At 61.3% G+C, this 23,667-nt stretch overlaps 2 protein-coding genes and 2 long non-coding RNA genes across 4 annotated transcripts; all 4 read left to right on the top strand.

The window, feature by feature from the left end:
• Positions 1-3,350: 3,350 nt before the first annotated feature.
• LOC128902627 (uncharacterized) lies at positions 3,351-4,176 on the top strand. Its single transcript, XR_008463844.1, has 3 exons — positions 3,351-3,413; positions 3,612-3,652; positions 3,928-4,176. It is a non-coding gene; the product is annotated as an uncharacterized LOC128902627 (long non-coding RNA).
• Positions 4,177-4,206: 30 nt separating this feature from the next.
• LOC128903079 (sperm-associated antigen 4 protein-like) lies at positions 4,207-13,480 on the top strand. The gene is made up of 8 exons (XM_054186984.1): positions 4,207-4,264; positions 4,772-4,872; positions 5,375-5,542; positions 5,891-5,980; positions 6,507-6,598; positions 12,139-12,348; positions 13,060-13,130; positions 13,413-13,480. Exons 1-8 carry the CDS (start codon positions 4,207-4,209, stop codon positions 13,478-13,480), a joined length of 858 nt encoding a protein of 285 aa, XP_054042959.1.
• A 30-nt stretch (positions 13,481-13,510) lies between these two features.
• Positions 13,511-14,336, top strand: LOC128902613 (uncharacterized). Its single transcript, XR_008463841.1, has 3 exons — positions 13,511-13,573; positions 13,772-13,812; positions 14,088-14,336. It is a non-coding gene; the product is annotated as an uncharacterized LOC128902613 (long non-coding RNA).
• A 30-nt stretch (positions 14,337-14,366) lies between these two features.
• On the top strand, positions 14,367-23,664 carry LOC128903077 (sperm-associated antigen 4 protein-like). The gene is made up of 8 exons (XM_054186983.1): positions 14,367-14,424; positions 14,932-15,032; positions 15,535-15,702; positions 16,051-16,140; positions 16,667-16,758; positions 22,323-22,532; positions 23,244-23,314; positions 23,597-23,664. Exons 1-8 carry the CDS (start codon positions 14,367-14,369, stop codon positions 23,662-23,664), a joined length of 858 nt encoding a protein of 285 aa, XP_054042958.1.
• The last annotated feature ends 3 nt before the right edge of the window (positions 23,665-23,667 follow it).

Raw genomic sequence — 23,667 nt, 5'->3', positions numbered from 1 at the left:
CATGGCAGGTGTTCCCTTGGCCACATTTTGGTGGCTGTTGCCTGAGTGTCCACCCCTGGGCAGGCAGCATTCCTGCAGTGGAGCAAGTGGGCATAGGCTTGGAGGAGAGCTTCGTTTCTCCCCAAGATGAAGAGGAGAAGGGCTCCTCCAAGAGCACAAGGGGCATTAACAGCCCTCTGAAGGAGAGCAGCAGACAGCAGACAGTCTCTCCTGGAGACATCAGCTGGTGGATAGGACACACAGAGCCTAATGCAGGGCTGGTTGTTCCGGAGGGGGAAGCTGTCAGGAGCTGTAGGCATAGTAAAAGCCGCGAGGCTTAGAAACCTGCCTTGAGCGCAGGAGAGTCTGAGCTCTGCCCGAGTGCTGTTGAGTTCAGCCTGAGAAAAGGAAGCGATGTTCCTCATGACTGTACCAAGCCTGCTTGGCTTAGCCGGGACCCACGGCCCCGCAGAACCAGCGTCATCAAGCCCCAAGGGAGCCCTGGGGCCACCTGCCCTGCATGCCCATGTGGAGCTGGGTACCATGTCCACGTCTTTGTGGGATCCTGGAGTAACCAGAGGGTACACCGGTACGGTAGAGGCCAAGAGGCCAAAGCCTCATCTGTTCTCCCTGCCCAGGCACGCCGTCAGCGCCCTGCCTGCGAGGGGAACCTGCCAGGCCCTCTGTGGCAGGGCTGCCCCCCTCTCCGGGGCATAACCCAGCCCCCTGCCCATGCTTTGTGGAGGGAGTGCACAGGACCAGTGCCACCTCCCGCAGGGGTCTGGCATACGCCCTGAAGGGCCGGCCACCTAGAGAACAGTCCGCAGGCTTTTCTCCAGTGTCGTTGAGCAAGGTTGGTCTTCAGCATTGCTTATGGTCTGGCCACAGCCCTGGTCTCCCTCGGTGGAGGGACTGTGGCCGGTGGGGGGCCGTGGCAGGGACGGAAGCCCAGAGGCTTCCCAAGGCCCGTCTTCTGGACAGGGCCTCCACACTGGCGGCTCCCCCCGCTCTTCGCTCGCAGGGCGTGGAGACAGTGCACAGCAGGGCTCCGTCTTTGTCCTTAGAGGTGCTCACTCTCATCATGGCCCGGCAAGGCCCTGCAAGCTGGCTTGTCCCAGAAGGGGATATTGGGGTGTCCTGGGTGCTCGTGTGTCCCGTTGAGGATGGAGGGGCGCAGCAGCCCCTTGGCATGTCCCTGGGGCCAGTTTGGTGGCTGAAGCTCCCCACGACGATGTGGAGCCAGAGGGGCTGAGTGGGCCAAAGCCCCGTGCAGCCCCAGCCCGTGTCACCCTGAGCCACCGAACCCTCCTTGCTCCATGGGACACCCCCATCTGGCATGGCAGGCCCTGCCCAGGCAGGGGGAAGGCAGGGGGCCATGCTCGCTACACACCATGTCCCCGTGCCACCACACGAGATCCCCACTGCCCTCGGGGCAGCCTGTGCCCCCCCGTCCCAGGAACCTGCCTGGTCCACCGAGAGCCTATAAAGCACACAGCAAACACCCTCCTTTCTCGACCCAGGCTGCGGTGGGTTGACCCCAGCACACCGATGCCCAGCCAGTCCCCAAGAAATGGCTGCGTTGGAAAGACCAAAGGCCCAGGATTTATTGCGGAGCTTGACGATCCATGGTGTGGAGCAGCCTTTGGGTCCCTTTGGCTTGGCTCTCCTTGCTGTGTCCCCTCCCAGCCTCTCGCCCAGCCTCAGCCCACTCGCTCGGGGACACACAGAGAGGACCAGAGGAAGCCTTGGCGCTCTGCAGGCACTGCCCAGCACCACCTGAAACATTGCTGTGTTTTCAACACTGTCTGCTCACAAATGCAAAGCACAGCGGCCAAGCGGGCAGCGGGGTCTCTCTCCACCCCCCCACCCCTCCTGCAGTTCCTCCTCTGACATCACAGCCACGACCTCAGACCGTGCGGGGACAGGCTTTGTGAGGTCATGCACCGTGGGCTATAAGATGTGGTCTCGCGGTGTGCTGCTGGCTGTGTGCCTGTGGCAGGCGTTCCCCTCACGGCTATCTCCAGGAGGGATCTGCCCGCACACACACCACTCCTGCGGCTGAAGGAGGCCACCTAAGCTTGCGGGAGAGCTTCGTTGCTCGCGAGGATGGGGAGAAGAAGACGGGCCAGGGGCAGCCGGGCAAGGTCTCGGCAGGCTCAGGGCACCAGACAGCCCAGGCCCGCACGCCGCAGGCCTGCAGAAAAGAAGCGTAAGTTCAGTGCTGCCTTTCGCCCCGTGTTTGCACCAAGTCTGCCTGGCTCGGCCGGGAGCCACGGGCCTGCACACCCAGCCTCATCCTGCCCCGAGGGAGGCCTGGGGCCACCTTGTCTCCCGGTGACCATGACGGAGATGGCTACCGTGCCCGTGTCTTTGTGGGATACTGCACTAACCACGGGGTAGGCTGGGACTCGTGCCAGCCCCCCTGCCCAGGCACGCCAGCAGTGCCCTGCCTGCGAGGGGATCCTGCCCGGCCCTTGTACCCCACTCCCAGGCTGCGCCCAGCTGCCCCCTTCTCCAGGGCAGAACCACGGCCCTGCCCCTGCCCCCAGGGAGGGAGGACCGGCGCCCGCCTCCCTGCAGGGATCTGGCACGCGTTGGACCAGTGTCCTCAAGAAGGGTCCTCAGGCTTTTCTGCGGTTTCTTTGCCCAGGGTTGGTCTTCGGTCTGCCAGCGGCTGTGGACGCCGTCCAGAGATGCCTCAGCACAGGCATCTCCACCCTGTGAGTACAAGACGTGCGCAGTGGGGACACGGAGACGAGGGGTGACAGTGGGTCAGGGCGAGCAGGGGGAGGCTGGCGGTGCTCCCCACCAGCAGACCCTGTCTCCTCCAAAATTCCTGCTCCTTGGCTTGGAAGAGAAAGTCCCCTCGTGCAGGGCTCTGCCCTTGGCCACTGCTAAGCCAGAACTCCCTCTTTTTCAGGAACGAGATCGTCACCTCGAACGTGAAGAGGATCTTCACGATCCTTTTCTTGTTGAACCTGGCTGCTCTTGGTGAGTATTCCTCTGCTGCCAGCGGAGGCACGGAGGCAGGGAGCGCGGGCTTCAGCGTGAGGCAGAGGAGCGAGTGGGGCCTTTCCAGCCTCCCACGTCTGCAGCTCAGGGAGCTCCCAAGATGCTCCCTACGCGCAGAGCGGGGAGGGGAAATGGGGCGTAGCTGTGGGGCGGCCAGCGTGCCCGGGAAGCAGGGCTGTGCAGAGCCCCGAGGCCCAGGGAGAGAGAGGCTCCCTTCTTGGAGCCGCAACCTCTCTCTGCACCCTTGCCCCATGTCCCCAGCCAGCCTCTTGCCACCGTGCTGGGGGAGGAGACCGCAGGACTCCAAGCATTGTCAGAAACCCTCCTAAAACAACTCTCTCTTGCTCATGTGAATTACAGTTGGTTCCTGCTGCGGGATCCTGCAGCTCATGTGGATGCAGGGGGCAGAGGATGTGGCACAGGTCAGTGACTGCTGCTGTGGGACAGGAAAGGCCCACGGAGGAGCCCTGCTGGCGATGGGTGGGGAAATGGCCCAGCGCTCCGCTTCCAGGCAGTGACCCAGAGAACCAGCAGCAGCTTCTGCCGTGCCTTCCTAGAGCCACCGGCTCTGGAAAGCCCCGGCAGCTCGGGGACTCAAAGGGAGAGCCTTTCTCTTTCAGGTGCCGCTGGGGCAGGCATCAGCCAACCTGTGGTCCCTACGGTAAGAGCCCTCTCCTCTCTCCTCACCTGCAGCACCTTTGGCGGGCTAGCGGCAGATGAGCCCGTGCTATTTGCCTTCCCTTGCACTGTGCCCAGGGCTCGTGCCTTTCGCTCCTGCCTGGGCCTTTTGCTCAACCCGGACGGGGAGGGAAGCGCTTACAAACCAGGGAAAGAAAAGGGGGCTCGAGCGCCCCTCTCTCTGCTCTCCCTGAGCTTGGAGGCTCTGGGAGGGGCTGGGCAGCGCTCTGACGAGATCTGCTTTCCTGGTGACTGCAGGGAACAATCCCCAGCAATGGAACTCCTGAGGAAGGAGATCAGGCGCCTGGCTGCAGAGATTGATGCTAGGAAGGAGGTGATGCTGCACTTTGGGAAAGAGGGCTGGGACGGGCAAGGCCCTTCCTGGGCCACTTGGTGGGCTTTTCCTGCTCACCCCACACAGCCATCCCCTGCCAGGGGCTGCTGGTCGAGCTTCTCCGCTCTAAAGCCCCTTGCCCTGGCCAAGGGACCTGTGGTCATTTCCCCTGCTCCCATGTGTCTTTCCAGGAAGTTTGGCAAATGGGAGAGGCAATGTCTGCAAGCACGCAGATGTCTGACTGGGCTCTGAAAGAGGCAGGTACGGATGGACGCAGGCAGGCAGGGCTCTCATCGCACTGAACTCCTGCTCAGTGCTCCCAAAAGGAGGCTGCGCTGCAGACTCTGCTCGACAAAGCGTAGGGAGATTGAACGAAACCACGGTGCCCAAGAGCGTGACTGTGGCAGAGCTGGGCCCAGCCCTGCCGTCGGACCCCTCGCTGGTGCCCCTGGCAGCATTTCTGCCCTCTCCCTCTCCGCTGAGCTTTGCTGGGGAACAAAAGCGAGCGGACGGGCTGTCCACGCAGCGCGGCCTCGGCTTGGGTCTGCAGCTCTTCCCCAGGGGGCTTGCTGTCTCCCAGCACCCGCAGACCTTCTCTTTGTGCAGCCGGGAGGGGCGTGGGGCACGGGGATCCCCTCCTTCTCCTGGGGCACCTCCAAGCGTGCGCTGCTGGCTGTGGGGCTGGCAGGCAGCCTTAGTAGTTGCCTGCAACCACCAGGTGCTCTGAGCCTGGGCCTTTTGCAGTCACCTGCGCTCTTCTCCCTTCAGGGGCTGCCGTGGACCTGCAGAGATCGTCCAGCAGCTCTGCAGGACTCTGCAGGGTGTTTTGGTTCCTGTGTGCTCCAGCCCCCCAGGACACCTTTGTGCAGGTACAGGAGCAGAAACCGTCATTGCTGCTTCTCTTGCCTCTTTGAAGGTGTGGGGCAAGTCCTGGGGCATCTCCCCTCAGGCCAATGGCGTTGCCCAAGGCCCCGGCACCGGGGCGGTGCCAGGCACCTGAGGTCTCCCACAGGGCTTGGCTCCCTAGAAAACAGCAGTTGCCCTCAGAAAGGGGCTGCGCTGAGCTGAGCTTCCTGCCCACCCTCCCTGGTCCCTGCTGGGTGAAGATACTTCTCCTTCGGGACCCCATTTCCCTGCCACAGCTCTGATTGTCCCTCTCCCGCGGGGGCAGTGGAGGGGGTGGGAGGCTGCAGAGCTGCTGGCTGCAGAGCTCCTGTCCGCTTCCCAACACGCCATTCGTTTCGAGCACAAGCACAGCCCACAGGGGCAGTGCCGCCTGTGCTCCTGGCTCCACAGGAGCACAGGGGCCCCGTCATGTCCTCCTGTTCCCATCACGCCCTCACGTTCCATCCTCTTGCTCTCCGCTTTCAGCCGGATGCCTTGCCAGGATACTACTGGCCTTTCCAATGGTCTCGGAGCAAGCGGCTGATCCGGTCCCCCACACAAATACAAGCGACAGCCATCACCAGAGATCAAACCTCAAAGATGGCCTCTGCGCTGGGGACTGTCAGCAGTGCCCCCCGAGATTTCATTGTCTCTGTAAGTCTCTGCCGGGCACTGGGGGTTGGGATCTGGCCACGGGCAAAAGCTCTAACGGGGACTTGCTGCTCTCTGCGCATCTGCCGAGATTCTGCCGTTCCCTGAGGGGACATTTCAAGGGACGTGCCGGGTGGTATCACCCCTCCTAAGGCTCCCTCGGCACCTTTTGGCCCAGCACCTCCGGGCCCCTGAGCAACACACAAGGAGGACACTCAGCCCCACCGCATCCTGCGCCAGACCGCACTGGAGCCGCAGGAGTGGGGTGCAGATGACGGGCGCGGGTCTGGCATGAGTGTTTCCTGGTGCTCGGGTCATGACTGACTTCCTCCCCTGTGCTTTATGTCCAAGGGACCAGATGAGGAAGGCGAGCAAGAAACTCTGCTGGGGACATTCACCTACACTTTGCAGAAAGGGCCAAATCAGAGCTTCCCTCTGCAGGTACAGTGTGTGCGTCTGGGCAAGAGGCCAGGGCAGCAACGCCGGTTGGCCAGCAAGCCGCTTGCAGAAGAAGTGCAGACGGTCCCTGCTGGGACAGGGGCCTGACCGTGGCCGAGAGAAACATGGGTGGGATGCGGGGGAAGAGTGGCATCCGTCAGGGAGGCAAAAGCAGAAGGAAGAGCAGATCAGCCCCATGTCTGTGTTGGACCCTGCAGCTCCCCAGCTGCAGCCACCGGGCAGGCGGTGGCAGGGCGGACGCCCAGCACCTTGCCCTGGCAGCAGGACTTTCCCTGGGCCCTGCTTCCCCGGCACCAGCGAGCCGCAGGTTTCCACGGCTGCCCGCCACCTCCCCGAGGCCGGGCGTTTGCTCTGCAGGGGCACAGGGGTCCTTTGCCGCCTGCGTGGGAGGAGGGGAGGGGAGAAGGGCCCGGGGCAGAGGCCGGGCGGTCAGAGGAAGACGCACAGAGCCTGCTCTCACTCTTTACACCCCGGAGTAACGCTGCTTTTTGCCACGGTTTCTTTGCAGAATGGGATTCCCAGAGGCTTTCGGTTTCTGAAACTTGGCCTGCAGAGCAACTGGGGAAAACCGTGTATCGAGTGCGGGTGCATGGGAAGATCGTGGGAAGGAAGGCCGTCGGCCGGACGCCTGTGTAGACCTTCTTCCCTCAATAAAAATTAAAGCAGAAAACTGAGAAACAGAGCAGAGGGATGCGGCCGTTAGTCTGGTGCAGAGCAATGTCGTTTCAGAGGCCCCCTCAAAGCTGCCAACTTCTGCCTTTCGCAGGCTGAGGCCTTCCTCAGGCTTTCCGCTTTCTCTCCACCAAGGAGATGTTTCCTAACCGAGCAAAAGGAGACGACGCTCCCATAGCCTTTCCTTGCCTAAGGTCCTTGGTGAAATCTTTGGCACGAGGAACAAGGTCATGGGGAACAGGAGAGGTGCCTGAGGACTGGAGGAAGGCTGACATCACTCCAATCTTCAAAAAAGGCAAGAAGGAGGACCCAGGGAACTACAGGCCGGTTAGTCTCACCTCTGTCCCTGGGAAGGTAATGGAGCGACTCATTCTGGATGTCGTCTCCAAACACATAGAGGAACAGGAAGTTATTGGAAGTGGTCAGCATGGATTTACCAAGGGCAAATCATGCCTGACCAATCTGATAGCTTTCTATGATGTTATAACGGGTTGGCTGGATGAGGGGAGAGCCGTAGATGTCATCTACCTTGACCTTAGCAAGGCTTTTGACACTGTCTCCCAGAACATCCTCATTAGGAAGCTGAGGAAGTATGGGCTAGATGAGGTGACAGTGAGGTGGATCGAGGGCTGGCTGAGTGACAGAACTCAGAGGGTTGTGATCAGCGGCACAGAGTCCAGTTGGAGGCCTGTAACGAGTGGTGTCCCTCAGGGGTCAATACTTGGACCAATTTTGTTCAATATATTCATTAATGACCTAGATGAGGGGACAGAGTGTATCCTCAGCAAGTTTGCTGATGATACCAAGCTGGGTGGGGTGGCCGACACTCCAGAGGACTGTGCTGCTATCCAGCGTGACCTGGACAGGCTGGAGAGCTGGGCAGAGAAGAACCTAATGAGGTTCAACAAAAGCAAGTGTAGGGTCCTGCACCTGGGAAGGAAGAATGCCAAACACCAGTATATATTAGGGGCGGACATGCTGGGAAGCAGCTCTGAGGAGAAGGACCTGGGGGTCCTGGTAGACAGCAAATTATCCATGAGCCAGCAGTGTGCCCTTGTCGCCAAGAAGGCCAATGGCATCCTGGGCTGCATAGGGAAGACTGTGGCCAGTAGGTCGAGGGAGGTCATTCTCCCCCTCTACTCTGCACTGGTGAGGCCACAACTGGAGTACTGTGTCCAGTTTTGGGCTCCCCAGTTCAAGAGGGACAGGGAACTACTGGAGCGAGTCCAGCGTAGGGCAACCAAGATGATTATGGGACTGGAGCACCTCCCTTATGAGGAAAGGCTGAAAGAGCTGGGACTCTTTAGCCTGGAGAAGAGAAGGTTGAGGGGGGACCTGATTAACGTTTACAAGTATCTAAAGGGTGGGTTTAAGGAGGACGGAGCCAGGCTCTTTTCAATGGTTCCCAGCGACAGGACAAGGGGCAATGGGCACAAGCTAGAACATAGGAAGTTCCGTTCAAATACACGGAAAAACTTCTTTACAGTGAGGGTGACAGAGCACTGGAACGGGCTGCCCAGGGAGGCTGTGGAGTCCCCTTCTCTGGAGATTTTCAAGACCCGCCTGGATGCAGCCCTGAGGGATGTGCTTTAGGCAATCCTGCTCTAGCAGGGGAGTTGGACTAGATGATCTCTAGAGGTCCCTTCCAACTCTGAAGATTCCGTGATTCCGTGAGGGCCGTCCCTGCGTCTCACCCCAGGCAGGAGTCGTCGGAGCCTGGCAGCGTTGGGGGTCAGGATCCCCAGAGCTCATGAGCTCCCCCCCCATTCCCTTCAGGGGACACCGTACATCTGGGGACTGGGTCTAGTGGGGGCCCACATGGGGTGCAGCCATGGCTGGGACCCTAGAGGGGTCTGAAGCTCCAGCGCAAGGGCTCCTGCCGCAGTATCACAGCCCCTGCAGTTATTGCTCCAGTCCCAGGGCACGTCGCGTCTAGTGTCTGGCCATACTGTCCACGGGCGTCTGTCACAAACCCAAACCAACCTATTGATTCGGGGAATTTCTCCGCATCTAATGGACTTGCCTGTGAGCAACCTATGAACTCCTGCTTCTCATATAGGAAGAAAAGAAACACTAACACATCTCTCCGGCGAGACAGCCCTGATCTCTTGGCACACCTCTCCCCACAGCCTGCTCCACGCCACCCATTTTCTTCCCCTCTCTCCTCCCGCCCTGCTTCCTGTGGCCAGCAGGTGGAGGGAGGTCATCCTCCCCCGCTACTCTGCCCTGGTGAGGCCGCACCTGGAGTACTGTGTCCAGTTCTGGGCTCCCCGGTTCAAGAGGGACAGGGAACTGCTGGAGAGGGTGCAGCAAAGGGCTACCAAGATGATTAGGGGACTGGAGCACCTCTCTTATGAGGAAAGGCTGAGGGATTTGGGTCTCTTCAGTCTGCAAAAAAGACGGCTGAGCAGGGACCTTATCAACACTTCTAAATACTTCAAGGGTGGGTGTCAGGAGGATGGGGCCAGGCTCTTTTCAGTGGTGCCCAGCGGCAGGACAAGAGGTCACGGGCACAAACTTGACCATAGGAAGATCCACCGAAACGTGAGGAGGAACTTCTTTACCCCGAGGGTGCCAAAGCACAGGAACAGGCTGCCCAGGGAGGCGGTGGAGTCTCCATCTCTGGAGACATTCAAAACTCACCTGGACACGATCCTGGGCAACCTGCTCTAAGACGACCCTGCTCTGGCAGGCGGGTGGGACCTGATGATCTCCAGAGGTCCCTTCCAACCCTATGATTCTATGATTGTATGATTGTATGATTCCTCTGGCTCGGCCCTTGGAAACTGCTCCGACTGGAACCCGCAAGTTCCTGCTGCTCTCCAGCACAAGCCGTTTGTGGGCCCCTGCTGCAACCACGGTGCAGGGTTCTGAGCCGCCTCTGGCAGAGCCACGCGAGAGCCCAGCCCTCGCCTCGCTGGGACCCCCGGCCCCGTGCTGCTGCTGCTGCTGCTGCTGCTGCGTCCTGGTGGGTCTGTGGTGAGGGAGAGAAGCCGTGGGGGCTGTTTCAGAGAGGGCTCTGGCCCTTGTGCTGCAGAGGCCCTGGGAAGAGGTGGGGGCTGTGGAGGAGGGCAGCTGCTCCCCTCTCCCCGTAGACCGCCAGGCCTCTGAGACGCCTGCCCAGGGGCGGGTTGGTGCTATGGGGGCCGGGGGCAGTCGAGGTGAGAAGCAGTTGTGCTGCCCTGCTGCGCCTGCTGCTGTTTCGGTCTCAGCACGGCGGGGATGTCTCCCGGTAGGCTGCCCAAAGGCTGTCTCCTGGCCAGGGCCTCGGCTCTCGTGGCATGGAGGCAGTGCAAAACAGGGCTCTGCCTGTTTCCTCCCAGAGGGGTAGCCCCTCTCCCGAGGAGCAGGGCACCAGCTGGAAAGGGCCAGCACGCTGCAGCTGCAGTGCTGGAGAAAAGGAGAGTGGCCACCAAGCCCGGCCCCACGGCACTGTGAGCCACTGTCTCCCACCTGGAAGGAGCTCGTGCTGTCCTGGTGGCTCTTGGCTCATGGCAGGTGTTCCCTTGGCCACATTTTGGTGGCTGTTGCCTGAGTGTCCACCCCTGGGCAGGCAGCATTCCTGCAGTGGAGCAAGTGGGCATAGGCTTGGAGGAGAGCTTCGTTTCTCCCCAAGATGAAGAGGAGAAGGGCTCCTCCAAGAGCACAAGGGGCATTAACAGCCCTCTGAAGGAGAGCAGCAGACAGCAGACAGTCTCTCCTGGAGACATCAGCTGGTGGATAGGACACACAGAGCCTAATGCAGGGCTGGTTGTTCCGGAGGGGGAAGCTGTCAGGAGCTGTAGGCATAGTAAAAGCCGCGAGGCTTAGAAACCTGCCTTGAGCGCAGGAGAGTCTGAGCTCTGCCCGAGTGCTGTTGAGTTCAGCCTGAGAAAAGGAAGCGATGTTCCTCATGACTGTACCAAGCCTGCTTGGCTTAGCCGGGACCCACGGCCCCGCAGAACCAGCGTCATCAAGCCCCAAGGGAGCCCTGGGGCCACCTGCCCTGCATGCCCATGTGGAGCTGGGTACCATGTCCACGTCTTTGTGGGATCCTGGAGTAACCAGAGGGTACACCGGTACGGTAGAGGCCAAGAGGCCAAAGCCTCATCTGTTCTCCCTGCCCAGGCACGCCGTCAGCGCCCTGCCTGCGAGGGGAACCTGCCAGGCCCTCTGTGGCAGGGCTGCCCCCCTCTCCGGGGCATAACCCAGCCCCCTGCCCATGCTTTGTGGAGGGAGTGCACAGGACCAGTGCCACCTCCCGCAGGGGTCTGGCATACGCCCTGAAGGGCCGGCCACCTAGAGAACAGTCCGCAGGCTTTTCTCCAGTGTCGTTGAGCAAGGTTGGTCTTCAGCATTGCTTATGGTCTGGCCACAGCCCTGGTCTCCCTCGGTGGAGGGACTGTGGCCGGTGGGGGGCCGTGGCAGGGACGGAAGCCCAGAGGCTTCCCAAGGCCCGTCTTCTGGACAGGGCCTCCACACTGGCGGCTCCCCCCGCTCTTCGCTCGCAGGGCGTGGAGACAGTGCACAGCAGGGCTCCGTCTTTGTCCTTAGAGGTGCTCACTCTCATCATGGCCCGGCAAGGCCCTGCAAGCTGGCTTGTCCCAGAAGGGGATATTGGGGTGTCCTGGGTGCTCGTGTGTCCCGTTGAGGATGGAGGGGCGCAGCAGCCCCTTGGCATGTCCCTGGGGCCAGTTTGGTGGCTGAAGCTCCCCATGACGATGTGGAGCCAGAGGGGCTGAGTGGGCCAAAGCCCCGTGCAGCCCCAGCCCGTGTCACCCTGAGCCACCGAACCCTCCTTGCTCCATGGGACACCCCCATCTGGCATGGCAGGCCCTGCCCAGGCAGGGGGAAGGCAGGGGGCCATGCTCGCTACACACCATGTCCCCGTGCCACCACACGAGATCCCCACTGCCCTCGGGGCAGCCTGTGCCCCCCCGTCCCAGGAACCTGCCTGGTCCACCGAGAGCCTATAAAGCACACAGCAAACACCCTCCTTTCTCGACCCAGGCTGCGGTGGGTTGACCCCAGCACACCGATGCCCAGCCAGTCCCCAAGAAATGGCTGCGTTGGAAAGACCAAAGGCCCAGGATTTATTGCGGAGCTTGACGATCCATGGTGTGGAGCAGCCTTTGGGTCCCTTTGGCTTGGCTCTCCTTGCTGTGTCCCCTCCCAGCCTCTCGCCCAGCCTCAGCCCACTCGCTCGGGGACACACAGAGAGGACCAGAGGAAGCCTTGGCGCTCTGCAGGCACTGCCCAGCACCACCTGAAACATTGCTGTGTTTTCAACACTGTCTGCTCACAAATGCAAAGCACAGCGGCCAAGCGGGCAGCGGGGTCTCTCTCCACCCCCCCACCCCTCCTGCAGTTCCTCCTCTGACATCACAGCCACGACCTCAGACCGTGCGGGGACAGGCTTTGTGAGGTCATGCACCGTGGGCTATAAGATGTGGTCTCGCGGTGTGCTGCTGGCTGTGTGCCTGTGGCAGGCGTTCCCCTCACGGCTATCTCCAGGAGGGATCTGCCCGCACACACACCACTCCTGCGGCTGAAGGAGGCCACCTAAGCTTGCGGGAGAGCTTCGTTGCTCGCGAGGATGGGGAGAAGAAGACGGGCCAGGGGCAGCCGGGCAAGGTCTCGGCAGGCTCAGGGCACCAGACAGCCCAGGCCCGCACGCCGCAGGCCTGCAGAAAAGAAGCGTAAGTTCAGTGCTGCCTTTCGCCCCGTGTTTGCACCAAGTCTGCCTGGCTCGGCCGGGAGCCACGGGCCTGCACACCCAGCCTCATCCTGCCCCGAGGGAGGCCTGGGGCCACCTTGTCTCCCGGTGACCATGACGGAGATGGCTACCGTGCCCGTGTCTTTGTGGGATACTGCACTAACCACGGGGTAGGCTGGGACTCGTGCCAGCCCCCCTGCCCAGGCACGCCAGCAGTGCCCTGCCTGCGAGGGGATCCTGCCCGGCCCTTGTACCCCACTCCCAGGCTGCGCCCAGCTGCCCCCTTCTCCAGGGCAGAACCACGGCCCTGCCCCTGCCCCCAGGGAGGGAGGACCGGCGCCCGCCTCCCTGCAGGGATCTGGCACGCGTTGGACCAGTGTCCTCAAGAAGGGTCCTCAGGCTTTTCTGCGGTTTCTTTGCCCAGGGTTGGTCTTCGGTCTGCCAGCGGCTGTGGACGCCGTCCAGAGATGCCTCAGCACAGGCATCTCCACCCTGTGAGTACAAGACGTGCGCAGTGGGGACACGGAGACGAGGGGTGACAGTGGGTCAGGGCGAGCAGGGGGAGGCTGGCGGTGCTCCCCACCAGCAGACCCTGTCTCCTCCAAAATTCCTGCTCCTTGGCTTGGAAGAGAAAGTCCCCTCGTGCAGGGCTCTGCCCTTGGCCACTGCTAAGCCAGAACTCCCTCTTTTTCAGGAACGAGATCGTCACCTCGAACGTGAAGAGGATCTTCACGATCCTTTTCTTGTTGAACCTGGCTGCTCTTGGTGAGTATTCCTCTGCTGCCAGCGGAGGCACGGAGGCAGGGAGCGCGGGCTTCAGCGTGAGGCAGAGGAGCGAGTGGGGCCTTTCCAGCCTCCCACGTCTGCAGCTCAGGGAGCTCCCAAGATGCTCCCTACGCGCAGAGCGGGGAGGGGAAATGGGGCGTAGCTGTGGGGCGGCCAGCGTGCCCGGGAAGCAGGGCTGTGCAGAGCCCCGAGGCCCAGGGAGAGAGAGGCTCCCTTCTTGGAGCCGCAACCTCTCTCTGCACCCTTGCCCCATGTCCCCAGCCAGCCTCTTGCCACCGTGCTGGGGGAGGAGACCGCAGGACTCCAAGCATTGTCAGAAACCCTCCTAAAACAACTCTCTCTTGCTCATGTGAATTACAGTTGGTTCCTGCTGCGGGATCCTGCAGCTCATGTGGATGCAGGGGGCAGAGGATGTGGCACAGGTCAGTGACTGCTGCTGTGGGACAGGAAAGGCCCACGGAGGAGCCCTGCTGGCGATGGGTGGGGAAATGGCCCAGCGCTCCGCTTCCAGGCAGTGACCCAGAGAACCAGCAGCAGCTTCTGCCGTGCCTTCCTAGAGCCACCGGCTCTGGAAAGCCCCGGCAGCTCGGGGACTCAAAGGGAGAGCCTTTCTCTTTCAGGTGCCGCTGGGGCAGGCATCAGCCAACCTGTGGTCCCTACGGTAAGAGCCCTCTCCTCTCTCCTCACCTGCAGCACCTTTGGCGGGCTAGCGGCAGATGAGCCCGTGCTATTTGCCTTCCCTTGCACTGTGCCCAGGGCTCGTGCCTTTCGCTCCTGCCTGGGCCTTTTGCTCAACCCGGACGGGGAGGGAAGCGCTTACAAACCAGGGAAAGAAAAGGGGGCTCGAGCGCCCCTCTCTCTGCTCTCCCTGAGCTTGGAGGCTCTGGGAGGGGCTGGGCAGCGCTCTGACGAGATCTGCTTTCCTGGTGACTGCAGGGAACAATCCCCAGCAATGGAACTCCTGAGGAAGGAGATCAGGCGCCTGGCTGCAGAGATTGATGCTAGGAAGGAGGTGATGCTGCACTTTGGGAAAGAGGGCTGGGACGGGCAAGGCCCTTCCTGGGCCACTTGGTGGGCTTTTCCTGCTCACCCCACACAGCCATCCCCTGCCAGGGGCTGCTGGTCGAGCTTCTCCGCTCTAAAGCCCCTTGCCCTGGCCAAGGGACCTGTGGTCATTTCCCCTGCTCCCATGTGTCTTTCCAGGAAGTTTGGCAAATGGGAGAGGCAATGTCTGCAAGCACGCAGATGTCTGACTGGGCTCTGAAAGAGGCAGGTACGGATGGACGCAGGCAGGCAGGGCTCTCATCGCACTGAACTCCTGCTCAGTGCTCCCAAAAGGAGGCTGCGCTGCAGACTCTGCTCGACAAAGCGTAGGGAGATTGAACGAAACCACGGTGCCCAAGAGCGTGACTGTGGCAGAGCTGGGCCCAGCCCTGCCGTCGGACCCCTCGCTGGTGCCCCTGGCAGCATTTCTGCCCTCTCCCTCTCCGCTGAGCTTTGCTGGGGAACAAAAGCGAGCGGACGGGCTGTCCACGCAGCGCGGCCTCGGCTTGGGTCTGCAGCTCTTCCCCAGGGGGCTTGCTGTCTCCCAGCACCCGCAGACCTTCTCTTTGTGCAGCCGGGAGGGGCGTGGGGCACGGGGATCCCCTCCTTCTCCTGGGGCACCTCCAAGCGTGCGCTGCTGGCTGTGGGGCTGGCAGGCAGCCTTAGTAGTTGCCTGCAACCACCAGGTGCTCTGAGCCTGGGCCTTTTGCAGTCACCTGCGCTCTTCTCCCTTCAGGGGCTGCCGTGGACCTGCAGAGATCGTCCAGCAGCTCTGCAGGACTCTGCAGGGTGTTTTGGTTCCTGTGTGCTCCAGCCCCCCAGGACACCTTTGTGCAGGTACAGGAGCAGAAACCGTCATTGCTGCTTCTCTTGCCTCTTTGAAGGTGTGGGGCAAGTCCTGGGGCATCTCCCCTCAGGCCAATGGCGTTGCCCAAGGCCCCGGCACCGGGGCGGTGCCAGGCACCTGAGGTCTCCCACAGGGCTTGGCTCCCTAGAAAACAGCAGTTGCCCTCAGAAAGGGGCTGCGCTGAGCTGAGCTTCCTGCCCACCCTCCCTGGTCCCTGCTGGGTGAAGATACTTCTCCTTCGGGACCCCATTTCCCTGCCACAGCTCTGATTGTCCCTCTCCCGCGGGGGCAGTGGAGGGGGTGGGAGGCTGCAGAGCTGCTGGCTGCAGAGCTCCTGTCCGCTTCCCAACACGCCATTCGTTTCGAGCACAAGCACAGCCCACAGGGGCAGTGCCGCCTGTGCTCCTGGCTCCACAGGAGCACAGGGGCCCCGTCATGTCCTCCTGTTCCCATCACGCCCTCACGTTCCATCCTCTTGCTCTCCGCTTTCAGCCGGATGCCTTGCCAGGATACTACTGGCCTTTCCAATGGTCTCGGAGCAAGCGGCTGATCCGGTCCCCCACACAAATACAAGCGACAGCCATCACCAGAGATCAAACCTCAAAGATGGCCTCTGCGCTGGGGACTGTCAGCAGTGCCCCCCGAGATTTCATTGTCTCTGTAAGTCTCTGCCGGGCACTGGGGGTTGGGATCTGGCCACGGGCAAAAGCTCTAACGGGGACTTGCTGCTCTCTGCGCATCTGCCGAGATTCTGCCGTTCCCTGAGGGGACATTTCAAGGGACGTGCCGGGTGGTATCACCCCTCCTAAGGCTCCCTCGGCACCTTTTGGCCCAGCACCTCCGGGCCCCTGAGCAACACACAAGGAGGACACTCAGCCCCACCGCATCCTGCGCCAGACCGCACTGGAGCCGCAGGAGTGGGGTGCAGATGACGGGCGCGGGTCTGGCATGAGTGTTTCCTGGTGCTCGGGTCATGACTGACTTCCTCCCCTGTGCTTTATGTCCAAGGGACCAGATGAGGAAGGCGAGCAAGAAACTCTGCTGGGGACATTCACCTACACTTTGCAGAAAGGGCCAAATCAGAGCTTCCCTCTGCAGGTACAGTGTGTGCGTCTGGGCAAGAGGCCAGGGCAGCAACGCCGGTTGGCCAGCAAGCCGCTTGCAGAAGAAGTGCAGACGGTCCCTGCTGGGACAGGGGCCTGACCGTGGCCGAGAGAAACATGGGTGGGATGCGGGGGAAGAGTGGCATCCGTCAGGGAGGCAAAAGCAGAAGGAAGAGCAGATCAGCCCCATGTCTGTGTTGGACCCTGCAGCTCCCCAGCTGCAGCCACCGGGCAGGCGGTGGCAGGGCGGACGCCCAGCACCTTGCCCTGGCAGCAGGACTTTCCCTGGGCCCTGCTTCCCCGGCACCAGCGAGCCGCAGGTTTCCACGGCTGCCCGCCACCTCCCCGAGGCCGGGCGTTTGCTCTGCAGGGGCACAGGGGTCCTTTGCCGCCTGCGTGGGAGGAGGGGAGGGGAGAAGGGCCCGGGGCAGAGGCCGGGCGGTCAGAGGAAGACGCACAGAGCCTGCTCTCACTCTTTACACCCCGGAGTAACGCTGCTTTTTGCCACGGTTTCTTTGCAGAATGGGATTCCCAGAGGCTTTCGGTTTCTGAAACTTGGCCTGCAGAGCAACTGGGGAAAACCGTGTATCGAGTGCGGGTGCATGGGAAGATCGTGGGAAGGAAGGCCGTCGGCCGGACGCCTGTGTAGACCTTCTTCCCTCAATAAAAATTAAAGCAGAAAACTGAGAAACAGAGCAGAGGGATGCGGCCGTTAGTCTGGTGCAGAGCAATGTCGTTTCAGAGGCCCCCTCAAAGCTGCCAACTTCTGCCTTTCGCAGGCTGAGGCCTTCCTCAGGCTTTCCGCTTTCTCTCCACCAAGGAGATGTTTCCTAACCGAGCAAAAGGAGACGACGCTCCCATAGCCTTTCCTTGCCTAAGGTCCTTGGTGAAATCTTTGGCACGAGGAACAAGGTCATGGGGAACAGGAGAGGTGCCTGAGGACTGGAGGAAGGCTGACATCACTCCAATCTTCAAAAAAGGCAAGAAGGAGGACCCAGGGAACTACAGGCCGGTTAGTCTCACCTCTGTCCCTGGGAAGGTAATGGAGCGACTCATTCTGGATGTCGTCTCCAAACACATAGAGGAACAGGAAGTTATTGGAAGTGGTCAGCATGGATTTACCAAGGGCAAATCATGCCTGACCAATCTGATAGCTTTCTATGATGTTATAACGGGTTGGCTGGATGAGGGGAGAGCCGTAGATGTCATCTACCTTGACCTTAGCAAGGCTTTTGACACTGTCTCCCAGAACATCCTCATTAGGAAGCTGAGGAAGTATGGGCTAGATGAGGTGACAGTGAGGTGGATCGAGGGCTGGCTGAGTGACAGAACTCAGAGGGTTGTGATCAGCGGCACAGAGTCCAGTTGGAGGCCTGTAACGAGTGGTGTCCCTCAGGGGTCAATACTTGGACCAATTTTGTTCAATATATTCATTAATGACCTAGATGAGGGGACAGAGTGTATCCTCAGCAAGTTTGCTGATGATACCAAGCTGGGTGGGGTGGCCGACACTCCAGAGGACTGTGCTGCTATCCAGCGTGACCTGGACAGGCTGGAGAGCTGGGCAGAGAAGAACCTAATGAGGTTCAACAAAAGCAAGTGTAGGGTCCTGCACCTGGGAAGGAAGAATGCCAAACACCAGTATATATTAGGGGCGGACATGCTGGGAAGCAGCTCTGAGGAGAAGGACCTGGGGGTCCTGGTAGACAGCAAATTATCCATGAGCCAGCAGTGTGCCCTTGTCGCCAAGAAGGCCAATGGCATCCTGGGCTGCATAGGGAAGACTGTGGCCAGTAGGTCGAGGGAGGTCATTCTCCCCCGCTACTCTGCACTGGTGAGGCCACAACTGGAGTACTGTGTCCAGTTTTGGGCTCCCCAGTTCAAGAGGGACAGGGAACTACTGGAGCGAGTCCAGCGTAGGGCAACCAAGATGATTATGGGACTGGAGCACCTCCCTTATGAGGAAAGGCTGAAAGAGCTGGGACTCTTTAGCCTGGAGAAGAGAAGGTTGAGGGGGGACCTGATTAACGTTTACAAGTATCTAAAGGGTGGGTTTAAGGAGGACGGAGCCAGGCTCTTTTCAATGGTTCCCAGCGACAGGACAAGGGGCAATGGGCACAAGCTAGAACATAGGAAGTTCCGTTCAAATACACGGAAAAACTTCTTTACAGTGAGGGTGACAGAGCACTGGAACGGGCTGCCCAGGGAGGCTGTGGAGTCCCCTTCTCTGGAGATTTTCAAGACCCGCCTGGATGCAGCCCTGAGGGATGTGCTTTAGGCAATCCTGCTCTAGCAGGGGAGTTGGACTAGATGATCTCTAGAGGTCCCTTCCAACTCTGAAGATTCCGTGATTCCGTGAGGGCCGTCCCTGCGTCTCACCCCAGGCAGGAGTCGTCGGAGCCTGGCAGCGTTGGGGGTCAGGATCCCCAGAGCTCATGAGCTCCCCCCCCATTCCCTTCAGGGGACACCGTACATCTGGGGACTGGGTCTAGTGGGGGCCCACATGGGGTGCAGCCATGGCTGGGACCCTAGAGGGGTCTGAAGCTCCAGCGCAAGGGCTCCTGCCGCAGTATCACAGCCCCTGCAGTTATTGCTCCAGTCCCAGGGCACGTCGCGTCTAGTGTCTGGCCATACTGTCCACGGGCGTCTGTCACAAACCCAAACCAACCTATTGATTCGGGGAATTTCTCCGCATCTAATGGACTTGCCTGTGAGCAACCTATGAACTCCTGCTTCTCATATAGGAAGAAAAGAAACACTAACACATCTCTCCGGCGAGACAGCCCTGATCTCTTGGCACACCTCTCCCCACAGCCTGCTCCACGCCATCCATTTTCTTCCCCTCTCTCCTCCCGCCCTGCTTCCTGTGGCCAGCAGGTGGAGGGAGGTCATCCTCCCCCGCTACTCTGCCCTGGTGAGGCCGCACCTGGAGTACTGTGTCCAGTTCTGGGCTCCCCGGTTCAAGAGGGACAGGGAACTGCTGGAGAGGGTGCAGCAAAGGGCTACCAAGATGATTAGGGGACTGGAGCACCTCTCTTATGAGGAAAGGCTGAGGGATTTGGGTCTCTTCAGTCTGCAAAAAAGACGGCTGAGCAGGGACCTTATCAACACTTCTAAATACTTCAAGGGTGGGTGTCAGGAGGATGGGGCCAGGCTCTTTTCAGTGGTGCCCAGCGGCAGGACAAGAGGTCACGGGCACAAACTTGACCATAGGAAGATCCACCGAAACGTGAGGAGGAACTTCTTTACCCCGAGGGTGCCAAAGCACAGGAACAGGCTGCCCAGGGAGGCGGTGGAGTCTCCATCTCTGGAGACATTCAAAACTCACCTGGACACGATCCTGGGCAACCTGCTCTAAGATGACCCTGCTCTGGCAGGCGGGTGGGACCTGATGATCTCCAGAGGTCCCTTCCAACCCTATGATTCTATGATTGTATGATTGTATGATTCCTCTGGCTCGGCCCTTGGAAACTGCTCCGACTGGAACCCGCAAGTTCCTGCTGCTCTCCAGCACAAGCCGTTTGTGGGCCCCTGCTGCAACCACGGTGCAGGGTTCTGAGCCGCCTCTGGCAGAGCCACGCGAGAGCCCAGCCCTCGCCTCGCTGGGACCCCCGGCCCCGTGCTGCTGCTGCTGCTGCTGCTGCTGCTGCTGCTGCTGCTGCTGCTGCTGCGTCCTGGTGGGTCTGTGGTGAGGGAGAGAAGCCGTGGGGGCTGTTTCAGAGAGGGCTCTGGCCCTTGTGCTGCAGAGGCCCTGGGAAGAGGTGGGGGCTGTGGAGGAGGGCAGCTGCTCCCCTCTCCCCGTAGACCGCCAGGCCTCTGAGACGCCTGCCCAGGGGCGGGTTGGTGCTATGGGGGCCGGGGGCAGTCGAGGTGAGAAGCAGTTGTGCTGCCCTGCTGCGCCTGCTGCTGTTTCGGTCTCAGCACGGCGGGGATGTCTCCCGGTAGGCTGCCCAAAGGCTGTCTCCTGGCCAGGGCCTCGGCTCTCGTGGCATGGAGGCAGTGCAAAACAGGGCTCTGCCTGTTTCCTCCCAGAGGGGTAGCCCCTCTCCCGAGGAGCAGGGCACCAGCTGGAAAGGGCCAGCACGCTGCAGCTGCAGTGCTGGAGAAAAGGAGAGTGGCCACCAAGCCCGGCCCCACAGCACTGTGAGCCACTGTCTCCCACCTGGAAGGAGCTCGTGCTGTCCTGGTGGCTCTTGGCTCATGGCAGGTGTTCCCTTGGCCACATTTTGGTGGCTGTTGCCTGAGTGTCCACCCCTGGGCAGGCAGCATTCCTGCAGTGGAGCAAGTGGGCATAGGCTTGGAGGAGAGCTTCGTTTCTCCCCAAGATGAAGAGGAGAAGGGCTCCTCCAAGAGCACAAGGGGCATTAACAGCCCTCTGAAGGAGAGCAGCAGACAGCAGACAGTCTCTCCTGGAGACATCAGCTGGTGGATAGGACACACAGAGCCTAATGCAGGGCTGGTTGTTCCGGAGGGGGAAGCTGTCAGGAGCTGTAGGCATAGTAAAAGCCGCGAGGCTTAGAAACCTGCCTTGAGCGCAGGAGAGTCTGAGCTCTGCCCGAGTGCTGTTGAGTTCAGCCTGAGAAAAGGAAGCGATGTTCCTCATGACTGTACCAAGCCTGCTTGGCTTAGCCGGGACCCACGGCCCCGCAGAACCAGCGTCATCAAGCCCCGAGGGAGCCCTGGGGCCACCTGCCCTGCATGCCCATGTGGAGCTGGGTACCATGTCCACGTCTTTGTGGGATCCTGGAGTAACCAGAGGGTACACCGGTACGGTAGAGGCCAAGAGGCCAAAGCCTCATCTGTTCTCCCTGCCCAGGCACGCCGTCAGTGCCCTGCCTGCGAGGGGAACCTGCCAGGCCCTCTGTGGCAGGGCTGCCCCCCTCTCCGGGGCATAACCCAGCCCCCTGCCCATGCTTTGTGGAGGGAGTGCACAGGACCAGTGCCACCTCCCGCAGGGGTCTGGCATACGCCCTGAAGGGCCGGCCACCTAGAGAACAGTCCGCAGGCTTTTCTCCAGTGTCGTTGAGCAAGGTTGGTCTTCAGCATTGCTTATGGTCTGGCCACAGCCCTGGTCTCCCTCGGTGGAGGGACTGTGGCCGGTGGGGGGCCGTGGCAGGGACGGAAGCCCAGAGGCTTCCCAAGGCCCGTCTTCTGGACAGGGCCTCCACACTGGCGGCTCCCCCCGCTCTTCGCTCGCAGGGCGTGGAGACAGTGCACAGCAGGGCTCCGTCTTTGTCCTTAGAGGTGCTCACTCTCATCATGGCCCGGCAAGGCCCTGCAAGCTGGCTTGTCCCAGAAGGGGATATTGGGGTGTCCTGGGTGCTCGTGTGTCCCGTTGAGGATGGAGGGGTGCAGCAGCCCCTTGGCATGTCCCTGGGGCCAGTTTGGTGGCTGAAGCTCCCCATGACGATGTGGAGCCAGAGGGGCTGAGTGGGCCAAAGCCCCGTGCAGCCCCAGCCCGTGTCATCCTGAGCCACCGAACCCTCCTTGCTCCATGGGACACCCCCGTCTGGCATGGCAGGCCCTGCCCAGGCAGGGGGAAGGCAGGGGGCCATGCTCGCTACACACCATGTCCCCGTGCCACCACACGAGATCCCCACTGCCCTCGGGGCAGCCTGTGCCCCCCCGTCCCAGGAACCTGCCTGGTCCACCGAGAGCCTATAAAGCACACAGCAAACACCCTCCTTTCTCGACCCAGGCTGCGGTGGGTTGACCCCAGCACACCGATGCCCAGCCAGTCCCCAAGAAATGGCTGCGTTGGAAAGACCAAAGGCCCAGGATTTATTGCGGAGCTTGACGATCCATGGTGTGGAGCAGCCCTTGGGTCCCTTTGGCTTGGCTCTCCTTGCTGTGTCCCCTCCCAGCCTCTCGCCCAGCCTCAGCCCACTCGCTCGGGGACACACAGAGAGGACCAGAGGAAGCCTTGGCGCTCTGCAGGCACTGCCCAGCACCACCTGAAACATTGCTGTGTTTTCAACACTGTCTGCTCACAAATGCAAAGCACAGCGGCCAAGCGGGCAGCGGGGTCTCTCTCCACCCCCCCACCCCTCCTGCAGTTCCTCCTCTGACATCACAGCCACGACCTCAGACCGTGCGGGGACAGGCTTTGTGAGGTCATGCACCGTGGGCTATAAGATGTGGTCTCGCGGTGTGCTGCTGGCTGTGTGCCTGTGGCAGGCGTTCTCCTCACGGCTATCTCCAGGAGGGATCTGCCCGCACACACACCACTCCTGCGGCTGAAGGAGGCCACCTAAGCTTGCGGGAGAGCTTCGTTGCTCGCGAGGATGGGGAGAAGAAGACGGGCCAGGGGCAGCCGGGCAAGGTCTCGGCAGGCTCAGGGCACCAGACAGCCCAGGCCCGCACGCCGCAGGCCTGCAGAAAAGAAGCGTAAGTTCAGTGCTGCCTTTCGCCCCGTGTTTGCACCAAGCCTGCCTGGCTCGGCCGGGAGCCACGGGCCTGCACACCCAGCCTCATCCTGCCCCGAGGGAGGCCTGGGGCCACCTTGTCTCCCGGTGACCATGACGGAGATGGCTACCGTGCCCGTGTCTTTGTGGGATACTGCACTAACCACGGGGTAGGCTGGGACTCGTGCCAGCCCCCCTGCCCAGGCACGCCAGCAGTGCCCTGCCTGCGAGGGGATCCTGCCCGGCCCTTGTACCCCACTCCCAGGCTGCGCCCAGCTGCCCCCTTCTCCAGGGCAGAACCACGGCCCTGCCCCTGCCCCCAGGGAGGGAGGACCGGCGCCCGCCTCCCTGCAGGGATCTGGCACGCGTTGGACCAGTGTCCTCAAGAAGGGTCCTCAGGCTTTTCTGCGGTTTCTTTGCCCAGGGTTGGTCTTTGGTCTGCCAGCGGCTGTGGACGCCGTCCAGAGATGCCTCAGCACAGGCATCTCCACCCTGTGAGTACAAGACGTGCGCAGTGGGGACACGGAGACGAGGGGTGACAGTGGGTCAGGGCGAGCAGGGGGAGGCTGGCGGTGCTCCCCACCAGCAGACCCTGTCTCCTCCAAAATTCCTGCTCCTTGGCTTGGAAGAGAAAGTCCCCTCGTGCAGGGCTCTGCCCTTGGCCACTGCTAAGCCAGAACTCCCTCTTTTTCAGGAACGAGATCGTCACCTCGAACGTGAAGAGGATCTTCACGATCCTTTTCTTGTTGAACCTGGCTGCTCTTGGTGAGTATTCCTCTGCTGCCAGCGGAGGCACGGAGGCAGGGAGCGCGGGCTTCAGCGTGAGGCAGAGGAGCGAGTGGGGCCTTTCCAGCCTCCCACGTCTGCAGCTCAGGGAGCTCCCAAGATGCTCCCTACGCGCAGAGCGGGGAGGGGAAATGGGGCGTAGCTGTGGGGCGGCCAGCGTGCCCGGGAAGCAGGGCTGTGCAGAGCCCCGAGGCCCAGGGAGAGAGAGGCTCCCTTCTTGGAGCCGCAACCTCTCTCTGCACCCTTGCCCCATGTCCCCAGCCAGCCTCTTGCCACCGTGCTGGGGGAGGAGACCGCAGGACTCCAAGCATTGTCAGAAACCCTCCTAAAAC

Source organism: Rissa tridactyla, chromosome Z, assembly GCF_028500815.1.
Source record: "Rissa tridactyla isolate bRisTri1 chromosome Z, bRisTri1.patW.cur.20221130, whole genome shotgun sequence".
Taxonomy (NCBI): domain Eukaryota; kingdom Metazoa; phylum Chordata; class Aves; order Charadriiformes; family Laridae; genus Rissa; species Rissa tridactyla.
This window is presented reverse-complemented; position numbering and strand designations above follow the sequence as displayed.